At 36.8% G+C, this 19,624-nt stretch overlaps 1 protein-coding gene and 1 non-coding gene across 3 annotated transcripts; one reads left to right on the top strand and one right to left on the bottom strand.

The window, feature by feature from the left end:
- Positions 1-7,325: 7,325 nt before the first annotated feature.
- On the top strand, positions 7,326-7,399 carry TRNAV-CAC (transfer RNA valine (anticodon CAC)). Its single transcript has one exon. It is a non-coding gene; the product is annotated as a tRNA-Val (tRNA).
- Positions 7,400-7,905: 506 nt separating this feature from the next.
- LOC105040101 (INCREASED PETAL GROWTH ANISOTROPY 1-like protein 2) lies at positions 7,906-18,590 on the bottom strand. Of its 2 annotated transcripts, none has more exons than XM_010916480.4 (8): positions 18,438-18,590; positions 12,980-13,747; positions 11,942-12,391; positions 11,717-11,848; positions 9,494-9,675; positions 9,256-9,367; positions 8,649-8,792; positions 7,906-8,342 (listed from the first exon to the last, which is right to left on the bottom strand). In XM_010916480.4, exons 2-8 carry the CDS (start codon positions 13,535-13,537, stop codon positions 8,229-8,231), a joined length of 1,692 nt encoding a protein of 563 aa, XP_010914782.1. In that variant the 5' UTR covers positions 13,538-13,747; positions 18,438-18,590; the 3' UTR covers positions 7,906-8,228. The 2 variants fall into 2 exon arrangements, with proteins under 2 accessions (XP_010914782.1, XP_073106803.1); XM_073250702.1 differs by lacking the exon at positions 18,438-18,590 and adding an exon at positions 17,067-17,087.
- Positions 18,591-19,624: the final 1,034 nt, after the last annotated feature.

Raw genomic sequence — 19,624 nt, 5'->3', positions numbered from 1 at the left:
CTAGGTCTATAGGTTTCTATTTATCTCAGTATTATGCCGACTCATTGTGATAAGTCGATTCATGTATTAGGGTGAGTCAACTCAATTCTGCAAACAACAATATTGTATGAGATACAATAAAATAATTTAAATTAAAAATTATTTTGAGATCTAAACTTAAATCTATGTACATAATGCACTTAATTGAGAATTAAGAATTAAAATTATAAGATCTAAAATTATGAATTTAAGATCTAAATTTCAATGCATAAAATATGGACTTCGGGTATGGATTGAACAAATTAGGTTTAGAGACTAAACTATAATTAGGATTATTGATTAGATCAGGTTAAAACTCTTCCAATTTTGAGCAGTTGATCAAACTTAATCAAGAGTTGGTTGGGATTAGGTCAAAGGGGCTCAAAATTGAATTTAGTTGTAGTTAATCAAATTATTTCACATGTGATGTGAATTGATTAAGTCAAGATCGAATTTGGCTCTACGATTCGAGCCCGGGTCTATAAGTTAACCTAATTAATTTTAATCAACCAATTTGATGTCTAAGGCAAGTCTTAGATGATGGTTCTTTAATTGATTTCGTTGTCTAATCTGACCAATTCATTGATGTCTAAGAAAAGTAATGAGGGAACCCCCACTCATCTTTACTTACTTAGCTATCTTGGAAGATTATATTTTATATTAGGTTATTTGTTGACTCGAGTTCATCCATACCGACTAGATTGGTCAGATATAAAATGTGCTGATCCAAACCAGATTAGTCATTACATCAGATATATGTGACTAATTAGAAGAGATATGAATCCAAATCTTCTCACTAAATATTAGATCTACTGATCTTCCACCATTGTAGAGATGCAGGTGTCTTTTTCGACGTTGATCGTTCTCGACTGGTTACAGTGGTTTGGTTGCAGCGGAAAGATACAACCACTCTATTGGCATTGGATGCCCCAAGATAAAGATGGGATTGGATTCAATAACTGTTAGATAAGGGACCCAATGACGGCTTTGCACTCACTGATGAACGGTGGGTTGGATTTAACTAAGAAATGTACCAATAATTGTTAGATAAGGCCACAGGACTTAGAGAATAAGTCGCTGCAACATGTTTGAAAAAATATCTGGATAAAGAGTTGTCCACGCATTGGTATATGTATCACCAATAACTATTAGAGTTTCTATTTCTCTATCCGAGGAGTGTGAGAGACTCGAAAAATTAGTGAAAGTCTTTTGTTTATTTTTAATATCCCTAGAATAAACTATTATAAGTACAATTATCTAATTAAATCTTTACTCTCTATGATCAATTCTTCAGCTTCCAACCCTTTAGCTTGAATCCTAGATATTAACCACTTAATTGAAATCAAGTACATATTCTAACTTAAAAATCTAAGAATGGTTCTTGACTTTTAGAAATTAAGTCATGTTCCTAACCAGATTAACCCAATATCATCAGCTTGTCTAATCCATAGTCGACGAGCTATACTTGATAAATGGTTGGATATTAATAATTAGATTAGGTACTATAAATTAGACTTCATAATTGATTGAAATCTAATATATGTATAAGGACATGTAGACTACCAATGACGTGCTGATTCATCTGCAATAGTTGTGAGATGATCAGAGTCACACAGTGCATGAGATGCGTGATAGGTAGTTTGTCTATGATCGATGATCAAAGACATTGAAGGCCTTGAAAAGCTCGATATGACCATGCACAAAAAATTGCTAATGAATTTGATCTTGTAATTTTTGATTTATACGAATAGTTTGTGAAACTATTACATGAATAAATATTATAGTATCTTAACCGAATTGGTCAATATGCTGATAACTAAAGGATCTTGAAAAATTCAATGGTACATAATTGGAGAACCTAAAGAAACATTGACATGCCTTTGGAAGGTATGTCAAATTGCTCAAAATTAATCTTACGATTTTTTCTTTTTCATTAGACTCTAGTGCATATTACGTACTTTAGAATAGGGTCTAAGAAAGGAAGAGGACTGAGGGAAGATAAAGTGACTCTTTCAAATCGACAATGGTGCAAACGTTGCATTGAGGCCGTGAGCACCTAATCTCGATGATTATCATTTGGATTTATTTCATTATTATTTACATGGTGATGTATTTGTGAACTTATTTGAGCAAAAAGTGAATGCCATTGGGTCTGAGAGATCCAGAACCAAATAATCTGAAGTATACAAGTGGTTCTTTTGGCTAGATCATATATGAGAAGAAATAATTTACCGACCGAAGAAAATAGATTTTTGGACTCATTGACTGTTAAGTCATATCTAGTCTATGAATTATTCCTTTGAGGATTAATGACCAAGCTATCCTTTATGGGTCAAAGGGATAGGACCACTGAGATACTTATCTTAGTACACATATGATGTGCATGGCCCATTTGATGAGCCAGACCAGGAGATTATCACTACATCATCTTTACCGATGAACTATCATGATATAAGTATATATGTGAGATACAAATCTGAAAGACTTTGAAAGGTTCAAAGAATTCAGATGTGAAGTAAAAAAAAAGGATAAATCAAAAAATTTATAAAGGTACTTCGATCAGATCGAGGATGTAATACCAAATAAAAAATTTATCGATTATCTAAAAAGAATGGCATAATTTCATGATGAAATTCTCTTTGCACACCTCAGCTCAACGATATATATGTGAGGAGCAATGGCGCTATATGAGATATGGTCCAGTCCATCATGAATATCACTAATTAACTATTATTTTTTTAAGAATAAATTTTAAAATTTAAATTAAGTTTCCTCTAAAGTTGGTTTCACCACATCATATGAGATATGATATGATGGACAAGTTATAGGATAGATCTGTGAGAACTCATTTATGGGGTATCCTAAAAGAGTTTGGGATGCTACTTTCTCTTTCTGGTAGTTCACAATATGATTGTGAGCGATCATATTATTTTCTTGAAAACAATGGGAGGATGAACTCAAAGAAAAAATTTCTGAAGAACAATAAGTCATAGGACCTGTACAATCTATTTAAGATAAGCCAGTATATGTAGTACTTCCTTCATCTTGTAGATCTAGTACGATCTTCCATCTTTTAGAAAGATAGTTGGTATTCTTACAAAAAATTTAGAGAAAGTATTTCTCGAGGGAGATTAGAAACATAAAGATAATCTCAAAATCTACAACGACGTGATATAAGAAATCATGTAGTTACATGAAGGTCAGTGGGAGGGTCTTATGTTGACATCGGTTATAATATAGTTATATATAGAATTTTTTTATCAAAGATCTAGGTCAAACATTCTGAAAATAAAAAGTCTATGGAGATAGATCCTGAAAGGATGTTTGGTTTCCACAGACAAGTACATAGAAGAGGTGCCGAAAGGGTTCAGCATTGAAACCTCCAAGAGGGATCCATTATCCTCTTAGGCATGGATATATCCATGATATGTACTCGACTTGATATATCTTGCTGTGAAAGTCACGAGTAGATATTAGTCGAATCTAGACTAGGAGCATTGGATTTCTGTGACAATATCCCTAAGTACTTGAGAAGCACTAAGAGATTATTCCTCGTCTTTAAATAAGGATTAGAGCTAAGAGTGGGAGAATACACTGATGCTGATGGTAGAATATCTATATCAGCATGTATTCTTGAGTTATGTTGGTTCAATATGTTGGAAGAGTTCTAAGCAATCGACTAATAGAAGCTGAATATGCTATAGATGTGCAGGATGCGTTCTAGTTCTTATAATAGTTGCAGAATTGAATGTCATACCATTGGATGCTATGACATTGTACTGCAAAGATAATGGTCCATAATCTTTGCTAAGGAGCCAAAGTCTCACCAGAAGTCCATGCACATAGAACAGGGATATACGTGTTACCTCAAGTAGAAATATATGGAGATACAAAGAGTAGACTCCACATAATAGTGGTAGGCCTAAGTCGCTTAGCTAGCTAAGCATCGAAGCCTATCTTCAGAAGATGAGGCTCAGGTATATGGCAAATTGACTTTAGTGCAAGTGAAAATTTGTTAGATGTGTGCCTTAAAAGCTAATCTTGACTGACACATACTTTTCTTTTGGACATATTTTATACTTGATAGGTAGTCTTTATAACCAATCATGTCTTATGTGTCTATGATTTGTCCTAGAAATTAATAAAGATGATTTTGTATATTCTCAAAGTGTTGAAAATTTGAGACATACATCATTAGTGGTTAATTTCTAAATACTCTCGATCGAAGGATCGTCATGAAGGACAGTGATCAATCCATTAAAGATCGATGCACGGATCACCTTCTTTTAGAGTAGATGAGTCTCGAGTCTGCGGTGTAAAGACACTGGGATGAGAGTACAGATGGTTGTTAGAGAACAACTTGTATTGAGTGTGACCAATACGAAAAATCACTTGGATGTCTACTCACTCATCAGTGATTTTCTCGATGCTACAATGGTATGACTAGTCCTTTGATCTGAGGTGTGTTGGCTATTCGCAGCGAGGCTACTTAGTTTAGTACACGTTCCTTTGATCTCTAGCCATTCGGATCCTTACTGTGTATGTTAGCTATTGTAGGTTTAGGTTTGCTGTTTGGAGTAGGATGCACCTAAATAGAATCTATCGATCTTGATAAAAAAGAAAAAGTCTTATGCGATTCGTAAGACTGAGTTTAGAAAATCTCTGACCAAAGTAAGAGTGAATACTAGAAAAGAGTTTACACAGGATTCACAGATAAACTCGAGTCGAGCCAATCTAGCATATGACTGACGATGGGATTTGACAAGTTCTCCATGACCTCTATCTAGTCGGAACTCACGATAGAGGGATTGTATCACACGATAACTGCATCTAAGAATTTACTTTTCTGTTCTGCTGGATTGCCACTACATGTTGCTAGACGTCACTGGTGGATCGTGAGAACTCACTAAGATCATTTTCAGATCAACGATCTTTGTTGAAGTAAGTTGGAATCGTTTTAGCCCATCGAAAAGAGTTTTGATGATACTGTAATAGAGATTACGGTATGTCTCACTACTAGACAGAATAGAATCTAAAGGACCACACATAAAAGGAGCATGACCTGATCATATACAAATTATCAATCGAATTGATTATTTAAATTTTAGAAACTGCTAATTTGTAATCGTTACAGTCTTGGCAGCTGCTAATTATTAGCATAGAAACTTAATTACAAATATTATAATTTTTTTTGGACTGATTAAATTATAAATTAAGTTTTAATTATTTAAATTAGATTTAATTTAATTAGATTTAATTTAATTTAATACTAATTAGATTTAATTATCCAAATCAGATTTGAATTTCAAACTTGATTGGATCCGACTTGGCAGCCTTTCGAATTCGATTCGTTTCGAACTCGATTTGAACCTGATTGAGACCCAATCTGAACCAAATAAATCTTGACTCAGAGAGCCCAGATTCTTTGAGACTCTCTCTCTTTAGAAATCACACCATAAAAAGGAAGGGCACATGTTGAGACATGCTCCTTATTCTCTTGCATGCATGAAGAGAGGAGGGGCGCCAACTATCCTTCTAGGACTCTCTATCTTTAGGACATCTATCAAAATATGATTTGAATAGATGCCTTATAGAATAAAATAAAATCAATACAAGAAAAACTCACTACTCAACCCTTGTACAAGAATATCTCACTAAAAAGTCCCAAAACTCTCATAAAAGCTCTCTGAAATCTCTCTTGAAATCTTTTTGCATCTCCAAGACGTCACTAGCTCTCTAACCAAACAAACGGCTCATCAATCGGAGCTATATAGGCTCCAAAATCTCAAAAACACTGTTTCAGTAGGAATATAGAATCCCAATCAACCCTAGAATCATCCGTGTCCGTCCGATCATGACCGGCTCACACCAGAGCCGTCCGACATGCAAAACAGCCTCTGATCATGCCTGATCATGCATGGATTGAGTTTCAACCGTCTAATCATGAGTGGATGCGATTTGGACCATCGAATCATGCAAAAACTCTCCTGGACCGCGTGTTCAGTCCATGCGGCTTCCATGGACCGCCTAGCACCCCGCGTCCACGGTGGGCCACGTAGGGGCACTGGGCGCCTATGTGAGCTAGGTCAGCCCGCACGCACGCCTGTGTTGGGCCCACCTATGCGTTGGGCCGCACGTGCGCATCTCCGCCAGGCCCAGCCACGCCACCGCCGGCCCGCTGCCAGCTCGTGCTTCATACCACCTTCTCCGATCTTCTTTTGTGCGTATCTTCACCGTCTGAACTTTGTTTGGGCTATTTTTGGGCTCGTTGAACTCCATTTGTTGTCCTAAACCTCACTGTGGGCTCAATGTAGACTGAATCTCGAGGCATCAAATTTCAACAATCTTTATCCATACTCAGGCCATCTCATGGGATTGAAGCAATTAATGTTAGAATAATATTTAAAAATCAGATGTGATTTAAAAAATTAATAAAAATTTTGATTGTAAAAAAATATTATAAATAACTTATAGAAATTTAAAAATAAAAAATAATCAAATCTGAAAGTATGTTGGATACTGTTCTAAGATGTATTCCCATCCCTCGTATAAGAATATCCGAAAAAACTATCTCAAGATACAACTAAGAACCTCCATTTGCAAGCACAATTATAGAGAAGATTGATGAAGACTCTTTCAGCATCTAGAAAAATAAAAAATATTGCAGTAGAAAAAAAAAGTATAGGAGAAAGCTTAGGAAGAATAAAAGAAGGCTCTTGGATGACTTACTGGGTTAGGTCCCTAAGGATCTTTATATAACCAACCAAAATGACCATTTATGGCCATTTATGATTGTGGGGGCTTTTATTGACTTATTAAGATATTTAATAAAAGGCCCAATGGTTAAAATCTTTAATAAGGAATCCAACGATAATAAAATAAAAACTAGTTAAATGCACATAATCATTGATAATTAGAAATCTAACAGTCAGAAATTAAAATTATGATAATAAAAAAATTAAAATATTTAAATGATAAAATTAAAAATATTTAAAAAAATAAAAAAAAAATTGGATCCTCCCCAGCAACTACAACTTGGAATGGAACCCTTCCTACCCAACGATGAGATTATACTTTTTAAGTAAGTACTCCATGGTAACTAAAAGCAAAAGTTCATGTTCCTATAAAAAAATTATACAATATCCTGGTAATGCAAAAGATCATCCATTCCATTATTCATGGATGGAACAAATGAGATCGATACACTGTAGGTGCAGGAAAAAGAAAACCAAAGAAGTATAACTACTAAACACGCATTGGTTGTGGTTGTCTGCAGAACCTTTGATATTTTAGTTTCACATGCCAATGTCTGGGTGGTGTAGTTGGTTATCACGCTAGTCTCACACACTAGAGGTCCCCGGTTCGAACCCGGGCTCAGACATAATTTATTGATAATTTTTTTAAATTATTTTCATGGCTTTTTTTTTTGTTTTTTTGTAATTTTTTTAAATTATTTTCATGGCTTTTCTTTTGTTATTTTGTAATTGTTTTTTTCTTTTATTTTTTTGTAATTGTTTTTTTCCATAAAAGAATTAGTTGGTGGTTTCCCAAAACCTTTAAAGCAGAAAGAGATCATTTCTTTAACTTCCACTAAAATACAGTGGTCCATCTGACATGAAGCCCAACGAAAGAATGAAAAACAAACTTTTTGGAACTCAGTAACCACGATTTGCCAATTTTCCAGTGTTCTGATTTTTGCCATTATATTTAAATATCTTTATCCAATCTTTGATATGATAGATGTAGATATTTGAAATTTAAAAAAAAAAAAAAACAAAGAAGAAAAACCACCATGAGAGCCTCATTAAAGGTAGCTACCCTTGTGCCACTGACTTAAAACAAGTCCAAGGAAAAACTTTCACAAGTATGGAAAAGCTAGCACAGCAGTTTTGTCCAAATAGATGCTATGAGGCTCACAATATATAACTTATTTGGAGGTCCAATGTTGCAATTTACTGTACTCCTCTGACAAAGCTCCAGGTCCCCACCACATAAGTGTCTAATTGGGTCTCAAATGAGCCAACATATTATGAACTACAGATAATGCTCCTCAGTTCTGACAACCAAATCCAAACTCCTAAAACAACTAGTTACCTTTCCAACTATCTTGCATGTATTATCATTTTACAACATTTCAAGCAACTCCTTCGATATGTCACCCCCAGCTTGCCTTCCACCTTAAATTATTTCTGAGAACCTCTGACGCTATGTCAAGACATTGCGGTAATCGGAAGCAGATCCTTTGATCCTCTTCCTTTTGATTGAATCCGCTCTCTAAGTTCCTCAAAAGCACACATCGTCTCAGAGTCGAGACCTCCAGCAAACTGCCAAGCAAAAAAGGAAAAAAATAAAAATCTTCAAAATGCTTATATATGTGGATGCATGGATGTAACATAATGCATATATTTGGCAAGGTCTCTGGTTCAGCTAGATAGGCATACTGATGTCTCGTAGTCTCTGTGTTACAGTAAATAAATGGTAAACGTGTGCTAATCTTTATAACAGAGATTACTTTCTGAACTAGTCCCCTGTTTTTGAAACTGGTATCCATAAGTACTTTCATATTGGACTTCACTCTTCTTGTGGTGACGCAGTGATGTGGTGAAGTAGTTCAAAGATCATTAACTTACCTGGTGCACACGATAAGCAAAACGAACACCCTGGAACACAAGCGCCTCCTGTGCTGATTCCCTTTCTGAATGTCGAACTGATTCAAGCTCCATTGATACTCTCTTTAAGTACACTTTTGCAAGCTTCACAGAGGCCAGCTTTAGCTGTCATAATCAAGGATAGGAACATCTATTTAGACATATGGAGAAGGTTTCAGGTGCTGATTCATGCCAAAAAAAAAAAAACGGGGTCTCAATATCCTTTTTCAACTTGATGAATATCTAGAAAAAATTAACAGACACCATGCTGCTCTGTGCTGGCTAGCATGTTTTCATGGTAGGCCAGTCAGCATGTGCATGAATATGTATGTCAAGATGGTGAATTTGATGAAGCATATTTAAGATTCAGCATTGTATTGACTATATACTGTTCTGTTTGTGTAATTGATGATACGCCTACCACATTACCTATTGGATTAGATGTGTCCATCAGCATGTGCAAATGGGCTGTTACCTTAAGTGGAATACCCTTGCATGCTCTCAAGCTCCCAATGTCATAGTTTGCTCAAGTACTTAAATCAAGTGCACATGCAATTACACAGAAATTACTAAATAGCAACTAGCATACCTTGCTCACCATTCCGGGGTCGAGCATCCAGTCTGTTGGAATTTTGCACTCTTTGTAAGGTAGCATAGAAGTATTTCTCAACTTAATCAATCTGTGCATGCTTCGCTCCAACCTTCCGGCAGGGTCATAAATAGAAGAAAAAAAATCAATGTTGAAAATTATTGAAAAACCCATAGAAGAAAACAAGCTGTGATTTCCAAAGTAACGATGAAAAACGTTGTGTCACTATAATACTCACTTATCTAGCAAGTTTGATATCTTCTTCAGGGTGGCATCGCATGGCATGGACGTGTCATCCTTGAAAGAAGAAACTTCGGCTTCTACCTGTTTGAGATCACGGTACTCACAAGCAGCTTCTCTCAATGCATCAGCTTTCCTTTCAGGCCAGTTAAAATGCTTCAGAACAGCGCTCTCATCAGCCTGCAGAACATTGAAGAAATAATCGGTATCATATAAGCGAATATCATCATGCAATCAGAACTTACAGAAAAATTGAAGCAAACATAATCATAGAAAGAATAAAAGATGAGATCGCACCATTTTCTAGTTATGTAACTATGATTTCTTTATGTATCTTCATTTTACCTGGTCACAAACTGAAAAGATAGGATACTTTTGCATTATATATAGTCCTTTTCTTTATTGTTAATTGATTATTACAGGCTAGCAATATTTAAGCTGTAAACACAAACAATTAACTCAGGAGTTGCTGCAGTGCTTTCGCCCATCAGCTAATATTGAAGCTGGTTAATCTGTGGCGGGACACAATAAAAGCATAAACTGAGGGTACCAACTGGTTTAGATTGCAGTGTCTTGTGAAAGACAATACTTAAAGTATTTAATGGGCTTAAAAACTATTAGAGTCATTATGCGTGTGCTGGTTCCTTATCTTCCAATGCAGCTGCTACCTGTGCTTGCTCCAGATTTTGCCATTGTTTCATCTTTAGGCCCCTGAGTTCCCATTTTTAGTTGGACAAGGAACACTTGTTTGTACAGATTGTATAATCCTCTTCAAACTTCAGCACTATGGAAAAGCCCAATCAAACTCCTGCAGGAGTTCATAAAGGCTATCTTCTTCTTTGCAATTTTTGTGACACTGTCTTGCACTTAATTTTCATAAACAACTCCTGAATTTTCATTGCCCATCCCTCAGGATTTCACGAGCATAAATCCCACTATGATTTGAGATGCTTATTTTGAGTTGCATTTCTTTGTGTGTCAGGCTATGCTAAACATCCAAACTGTGCATTAATAAATCAGCAGAAAATGGAGGAAACTATAGATAACCAGAAATTTCATCGAGTTACAAGTACTCTAACCCCAAGAAATAAACTAGGTAAGTTTGACTGCAAAAAAAGAAATTGTAGTGATGATGCATTATTATTTCACCCTAAACGTTTGAAAATCATATAATTGGAAACACAACATTGATTTGAAGTTCACACTATGCAAAAGTAAACAATAAACAAGAAGTCTTCAAACTAAGTTGTCGTAATGAGGTTGTCATGTGGAGGACTTCTAACAATTATGGACTTCCAAGAAGAAAATCCCTTTGGGCAAGCCTAGGCATGTGAGAGTATCAGTACATTTGAAAACATTTTAAATGATTTTCATGTTGAAGGAAACCCAGGTGTAGACTTAACTAAAGCTATAACTCGATTTAAATGTTGACATGTAGAAAAATTATGTCCTCAACAGATGATTCTTAACTATTATGAAGACACTAAGTTGCACTTCTCAAGCTTCAAGATGCAGCTCATCATATTGCAGTTTTTCCGAGCTCTCATCACCAGCTGGATATGAAATCAAAGTTTAATATTTGAGCAGTGCCAGAACCATTTCACAGAAGAGAAATTAAGAAGAATGAACAGGACCATCCCACCCCTTTATAAAAATGAAAGAGTTTCTTTTGATGTGTTGGGTTTTGAACAACATTAATACTGGGATTTAGTTTATTTGGGAAAAAAAATACTGTGATTTTGTTCATCAGCTTAAAACAAAGGAGATGAAAATCCCTCTAGTCAAGGCCAAGATACATGAATGCATCAGAACACTTGCTACTTTCTTAAGAATTTCAATGTAGAAAATAGAAACAAAGTTACATGTTGACATGCCTAAAAGTATTGGTAAATTTAATTCTTGATTAAAAAATTGTCTTCAACAAATGCCTCTGATTACCATTAGATTTGAAGATTATTCTTCTCATACTGCAAGAGTTAAAGAAGCTCACATCTTGCAGTTTTCTAAGTTATCATTGCCAATCGCATATGAAATCATAGCATACTGTTGAACAGTGCACAATCTAATTTCTTCATCTTCTTATATGAAACTAAAATCTGATATGACATGGATAGTATTCTTAATGAGGCATTGAATTTCCTTCCCTAAAGAAATCATCGCTTAGATTGAATGGGTCATATGTTGTCACCACAGCCATTAGTAATAAGCTTTTAAGCATTACCAATGTAGCGAGCTGTCCATCAAGCCAATCAACAAACACCAGGACATCTTCCATATTCATGTAAGCCGCAGACTGAACTTTCTGTATGAGCTGTCTGATAAAATCTCCTTTTGTTTCTACATCTGCTTTAATCTATGGAAGTAGTTAGAAAGCCAATCTAGAGAATAAGAAATAATTATGACAACAAAGTTAAAAATTACATGACCAAGGGTCTAAAATGCTTACCGCTAACAAATGAGCTGATCGGTTTTGAAGCTCACCAACTATGCTGTTATGTGCATTACCAGCAACAGGACTAGAAGAATTCCCATTTCCCACGGGATCCTTCTTTCCATCTCTCTTTGTTAAGGAATGATATAATTCAACTAATGCTGTAGCCTTTTGCACCGTATTTTGTCTTGCAGGGACTATGCGGGGTGGTGGTGGCGGTGGTGGTGCAGGAGGCCCACAGGTACGCGTACACAGAGTTGGAGCAGGTGAAAAGGGCTCTTGCTTCAAAACTTGTGGTTGGTTTTCCACAACTTTTGTCCTAGATTCGGATGCCAAAGACTGTATTCTCACAGATGTATCTTCCTTGACGACATCCTTTAGTCTATGCTGATCTAACTTACTTGCTATGAGTTTCTGGACATCCCTAAATCCAGAAGTCTTGGCTTCCTGACCGACTGATACCACCTGCATCCATTTAGAGAAGCTATCATGTAACAGTCCTGATCATACTCTGCATCAATTCATTGACTCCATGAACTAGGGGTGCCTTGGCACGCATTTCTCAGAGAAAAGTCATAGTTATAGGATTATGTCTAACATCAAAATCATAAAACAAAAATTCACTTTGACAAGCAAAGAAAGAAAATGTCTGAAAAATCTGTCTCAAAAATCAGGATGATTTATGAATCAGGCAATGGTTCTTCTCAATATCAACTAGAAATGGAACCTCTCTCTCTCTCTCTCTCTCTATCTATCTATCTATCACACACACACAATATCAAGTAGAAATGCAACCTCTCTCTCTCTCTGTCTCTCTCTCAAGTGGGAGATTTTTAGCTTTTGGTTAGAAGAACCAGCATGAAGGATGGACTGCAGATGGTATGAGCGTGATGAAGATAGTGAAATTTAGGAGCAGCAATTTTTTAACCCTTAACTTCTGTACAGAGAAATTAGGTAGCCATAAGTATTTCTCCAAATCACAAACAATCCAAAGAAAGAAGAAATTTAGTAAAATTTCCAAACAAACATGCTCATAGTGAAAAAAATCTTTACCTGCTCACTCCTCTGGAGCGCTCTGATTTTGCCTTCGGCATCCAAGAGATCTTCCCCAAGCTTCTTATTCTGCGATTCCAGCTGAAGATTAACGCCCTGCAGCTTCTCTATCTGGGCTCTCAGCCCCACCATTTCAGACTGCAACTCCTTCACCAATCTCTCTTTCTCATCAAGCTTCCTCTGCAATTCTTTTGTCTTCCCACCAGCTTCATCTTCAGAGCCCCTGCAATGAGTATCTCCCTGCCGCCGCAACCGAGCATACTGCTCGACAACTCGGTTTCCTGGCCGGCTGGTAATCTTTGAATCCTCAGTCTCTCTTTCCTTAGGAGCTTCCACTTCATCGGCCCCCAGCTTCGTCTTGTTTAGCTGAATAGATCTTCTAACTCTTTGGGTGGTGTTTGCTTCTAAAGGAACAACCTTTGGCCTCGTTTTCAAGCCTGGAGAGACCCCATTTGCTAAATCTCTTCTCGGGTTATCCCTTGTTCTGGAAATTCTTGCTCGAGCTGCAGGTGCTGGCGAGGAGGCCTTGTGATCAGTTGTGGAGAGCTCTTGCTTCATTGTTTCTTGAGAACAAAGACCTTCTCGATTACAGTTGTTGCAGAGGATGGTTCAAAGAATTTATGAGATGTTTCTCTCCATGTGGGGGGGTGGTTGGAGAGCAGTGGGAGGCTGTGTAGCCGGGAGTGGGGATCATGTGGAAAGAAGGCCAAAGTCTGAACAGTTGACTCTGGACGCATGCAAACACTGCGCTTTGTTTTCTGTGCAAACCTGGGATCCGCCAACAGTGACAAAAAAAAAGGTTGCATGAATTCCAAGTGAGCCAAAAGTACATGACGTGTAATCACGGGCAAATGATTAGTCAATAGGCTGCGGGGAGGATATATCAGAGGATAAGGATTGTATGGTTGTGGTGAAGGATCGATTGGTGTTTATACGCCATATAACATTATAAAAGGATAAGAAGATGACCTTATGGGTGATGGGAACCAGAGGACACGCACAGAAGCACTAATTGTTTATCTAACTAGAAGGTTTAGACTTTAGTTATGCTTGACATACTTCTGTTGTACTGCGTTTTGGTAAAAAAAGATAGGTTCAGATCTCTGAATACTGGACGTTAAAATTTACACAAGTTAGTGGATTCTGATGTTGGACGAAATTGTTTGGGAGAAGAGACATAATAACATAAACCGGCTAAAAATTAGTAACATCGTACCAAATAATTAATCTGCAAAGTTGACTCATCACTCCAAGACTTATGAGGAAAATAGAGAAAAATGAATTATCCTAGCCATCCGGTGTTTGGAAGTGGTCGTCGGCCTAACGACAATGATGGCAGCACTAAAAGCCTGATAAGTGGGAACGATTACTGTTAGATGCTCAAATCACATCATAAATCTTGGCAGAAGCAATACCAAAGGCACATGAGACAATAGAACACGAGGCGGGTATGACGAGGGATCAAAAAAGAGATCAAACAATATGGTAAATATGCAAAACTTCAATAAATAATACTCAAAAGTTATCACTAGGATGTCTCATAGGATATTTTCTCATAAGTTGTGATGGAATGGAAGCAATGATCAGCACTATTAAAGAAGTTTCTTGTAATCTGCATACTAATTTAACTAAGGTTGCATACTCTTAAACTAAATAATGAAGTTTGGCAGCATGAGAACCTTGAATGATGAGAATAAATGCATGTTATAAGCCCCATCCGCAGCATTTTAAAACCAAAATTTTCCCACTATCAATAAACAAAAGAAAGGGAAACAACTGGTTCCCACTCACCAAATAAAGAGCAGTTAAAGAAAGATTCCTTTGGACCATGTCAAATCATTAGGAACCAAGTCTGTTCCTATTTTCAGCTGCAGTAGAGTGTGCTAAAATCAGTGGGGTCTGGGACTCGGGAAATTTTTTGGTCCTATCTTCCTTGAATCCCAACAGAAGGAATATGTAGACACTTTTTAATGTGCAGATATCATATAATAAGGAAACAAAAGCATCCAATACTCAACAAAAGATTCAGCAATTGATTGCTATCAATAGAGTATACAACTTTTAGTTGCACCTAGGTAGAATTATAGCAACTTCAGTTGTAGCTACTCTTTCCTCAAAAATTATTTTAACTCGATTTACATCTGAATGTAACTTCTATTTGTTGCCAGTAGCTGCCATCAGCTGCTGTGTTGCAATCAATTATCACTTTGGCCGGAGGTGCAGCACCTGGACTGCTTACTCAAACTGGGGTAATATGTTAATTTGCGCTTACCACAAAGCAAATACCAAAAAAACACTAGCTGCATTAATGAGATTGCAGCGGCTCAACTTATGTACAATCAAAATGACCATAGTTGGATTGGTGGAAAACCCAATAAATTCTAACTCATCGTTGTCCACCAACATTCTAGGATATTAATTAGGTCTCTATCCCTCTCTCTCTCAAGTCAATTAGATCACTCCATCCAAAAATTCTCCACTGGAATGTTGGGCATTTCAGAGGTTGATATATTTAGTACTTTATACCTTAACTACTGGTACCGCCCACCATGGAATATATTAGCCTTGGTGCTACGAATTATTAGGCTACCAACCTTTATCAGTTGTCCTATGGAAGGCCACAGACAAAAGCATACAAAAAACTCTCAAATATGATGCCCGTCCTACAAAGCTATATGAACGTATACATCTAAAAGGTAATGTGCTAGACAAAAATCATGTCATCGGACCCTCTTACAGGCTCCGATCACCTCAACTTACTTAGAATTGATGCAGATTCCTTCTAGAATGATCACCTTTCACCAGTCATAACATGCCACTGCCATGCATCACGGACCCTAAAACAAATACCTTAACAAAAACCTCCTTCCAATGAGGACAAAGTTGCAATTTAAGTTTTGGAAGAACGCATGAACCAAAAATTTCACATGCTTTTTTGGTAGTTGCAATCATGCCAAGAATCTGCTATGTGAATGACATAAAATACTTTCCTATCACGAATCACCGTTGCACATTTCCAGGCTTCCAGAGATAGCATTTCTCATCTTTGGAATTACAAATTTTGGTTTCTTTACTTTTCTAGTAGAAATACATATCTTCATGCAAACAAAACTGGTATCTGATTTTCTTTATGAGTGAAAATAAACTTAACTCTAACTAGTATTTCTAATACTACAAGGCCAATTCTTGATGTCTTCTTCCCCCAACAAAACTTGAATCTCTACCCCATAAACATTTTGAATAGGTAAAATGAACTTGATAAGGCCAACTTTTGGACATCAAGTTTGTTGCATGATCTATTACAGTCTTTGTCGGCCTACCTTTTTCCTTTTATTTGAGAAACATAACATTTTCCCCTTGGTGATCGCTTAATTGCACATGCTAGTCCTGCTGCTTCTCTCACTAGGGATGTAACCAAACTTCAATAGTGAGTGTAGTGAACAAACACTCACCATCACTATGTAATTTACCTAGCATAGTCATACTAATAACTTAGCCGTCAAGCATCATTCCAGCTTCTTGGAGTAGGCTTCAATAATCCATCTTTTCAAACTGTTGTTATGAAAGGATATGTCTCTTACACTGCTTTTCAACATCATTTTCTTAGCTTCAACACAATGTTATTTAGGCCTACACCTAATTTTTGGCTCCAGAAAAATACACACACACACACACACACATATATATATATATGCCAAAAACCAATCTCTCCTTTTGATGCCACCTAGTCATCTCTTAAACATGCGACCATCTTTGCTAGCCCTCCATCGTCCTCAGGTTGTGCAACTCTCATGCTTCCTTAAAGCTAGATATTAAAATTTTATCTGGCAAGATATCAACCCTAACTCTAGGTTCATCAATAGAAGGGGTATCACCACGCTACGGTAGTGTGGGTATACACAAAGATCAACCATGTTTATCATGTGATTCCTACCTCCTACTCTCTATCAGCCAGATATATCATCATGATCTAATAAACAAATCCAAGTCTATTTAATCAAAAAAAAAAAAAAAAGTTCCAAGTTCAAACACAAATACAGGACCACTCCACTTACCCCATAAGAAAAATCAAGTGCAAGCTAATTACCAGACTATCAAGCAGATCTCAGATCCCAATCGTCTAATAGATTTTTGATTTATGATCCATTAGAAAGCAGTCAAAATAGGCATCACCTAGATATTGCCAACAAAAAGAAAAAAAGAAAGAAAAAGGCAATATCCATGTGTGTCGAGCAATCATTATTCACATAGGACCATCTACTAAAACTTGGCATATGGGTTCTCTATCTTCTACGTGGATACCTTTTTTCCCTCAGACTCCTAGAAAAATCCTTTTGTTTCTATATGAACAAGCACATCTAGGTCATTTTCTTAATGACGTTTATTTTCTATATGAAAAAGAAGAAATGAAAGGAGAGCTCCTGCTTCCCATTTATTATATACCTTCCATTGGCAAAGGCACTATTAAATATCCATGTATATGGATGACCAGTTCCAACCCAGTATCCATGTATATTTTCTGCACCCTTTTAACTTAGTAAATGCTATTCCCAAAATGACCCTGTACTTTATATGGCATAGCTTTACCATGCCTCTAAAAGCAACCAATAATAGTTAACAAAAAAAAAAAAAAAAGCAACCAACAATGGTCGTATTACTCCAAAAAAGAACCATAGCTACTTATACTTAACCGTGGGAAAAAAAAAAAAAAAAAAAAAAAAAAAAAAAAATATATATATATATATATATATATATATATAGGAATAACTGTAGATATAATTGTAATGAATGATCAATTCCATCAAAGACTCTTCTACCGGGCTTTATTTATCAGTTATCAGACTAATATAATGCTTTCAAAATTAGAAATCCCATTAAAAAAAAGAAATTAGAAAAAAGGACGGACGCGAATCATGAGGTAATCACTATAAATAACCTTTTCCCGCAACTACCCTCGGGAACGTTTGCGATACGATCGGGGAAATGATAAATGGCTTAAACATACTAAAAGATTTCCATTTCTCGAGCGCTTCGCCAGTTTCCGATTCCCCTGTTCCGAAACACACAGCATTTCCGTGTTTGGAAGACCAAAAATCGCGTCCATCAAATACTAATTGAATAAACCTTCATAAAAGCTTCGATTTTTTAACGTAGAGAAAAAGGAAAGATCCAATAATTTGCAGTTTTCAATCCCAACGTTAGCGAAGAACTCAAATTTATAACAAAGAAGCACATTTTTATGCAATTTTTGCTGTGGAAAACCCAGAAAAATACATTTTTATGCAATTTTTGCTGTGGAAATCCCAGAAATCTAGATTACCAACCAAAAAAATGCGAAAAAGAATCACAAAAACGCAACACTAACCGTTGCTAACTGGAGATGAGAAGATTCTAAAAAGATCCAATTTACATTAATTTTTCCCTCTACAAACTATTGCCAAGAAGAAGGAGATAATACCTTAGAGAAAGAACGAGAGCGAAGGGAAAGGGAGAGAGAGAGAGAGAGAGAGACGGACAACGGGCACTGCGTTTCCCGTGCGCGAGAGTCAGAAAGCTGCGAGCTTTGGCGTCGTCTCGAGCGAAAGAGAGAGCGCCATGTTTATAGCTCCATTTCCGTGTTGAAACGTTCTCAAGAGATCGCACACCGAAAGAACTTTTGTATAACCGGTTGCATCACCGTCCATAGAGATGATGATTCACATGTGAGGCATCCAACCAACGGTCAGCATCGGTGATGCCCAAGTGGTTGCGGTTGCAGTGTCAATGAGTTGCGGCTTAATCAATTAGTGGGTCTTGAAACCTGGAGGAAATGTAGGTTTTGAAGTTGAGTGATTGGAATGTGCAAACAACCCCTCCACATCAACCAACCAACACCCAACTAATGTTTCCAAGGGCTGCAAAACTTGGATAGAAGTGATCAAGTTGGACCCAGAACCAAATCGGAAGTGGGCTCGAGTCGAGCCGCAGATTGTAGACATGATTGCCAGTACATCTTAGGATCCAATTTGATGCAATTGTTCTCCAGACAAGTAATACAAAAGCCTGGAATCTAGCTTGCTATGGATTAACTTGACTCTTTCATTTGGTGCTCTCTATACCATGTTGTTGCTTGATACATAACAGGGTGCTGATCGTGTTGGGTTGGAAAAAACAAGAATGCTGCAGATGTTGTGGCCCCATGTTTCAGTCATATGATCATCTGGCTTAGCTTGGCTTTGCTCCTAGACCCAATCCGTCGTTCAGATTTTGTCTGTGTCGGATGTTGGATAGGAGGGGTCCAGGTTTATGCCGGATGTAAAACTTAAAGTTGAATTCCAGGTGCAGGGCAATGGTTTCTCCAGAATATGTATGCCTTCAGCAGGTCCGCACAATGCACCTAGTGCAAGAAGCCAAGCAAGTATTTCATCTTTGGTGCAACTTTTGCGCTCCACTTGTAGTATCCTGTGATATCGTGCTCTGAAAAGGTCTGTGATTCAAAAGGTGGGGTGACATGTTTGCTAAGATCTAAAAGCATTTCCTGAAAATGTTTTTTGATTTTATTTCCCAAATCTATGTATTCATCTCACTTTCTAACATTAATTAATATGTGCTGGTGTTTATTGCGGGCCATATACCAACCCAGAATCTTATCTAAAAATACTAGCC

The sequence above is a fragment of the Elaeis guineensis genome, chromosome 1 (assembly GCF_000442705.2).
Source record: "Elaeis guineensis isolate ETL-2024a chromosome 1, EG11, whole genome shotgun sequence".
NCBI lineage: Eukaryota > Viridiplantae > Streptophyta > Magnoliopsida > Arecales > Arecaceae > Elaeis > Elaeis guineensis.
The sequence above is the reverse complement of the archived record's forward strand: the minus strand, read 5'-3'. Positions and strand labels throughout refer to the sequence as shown.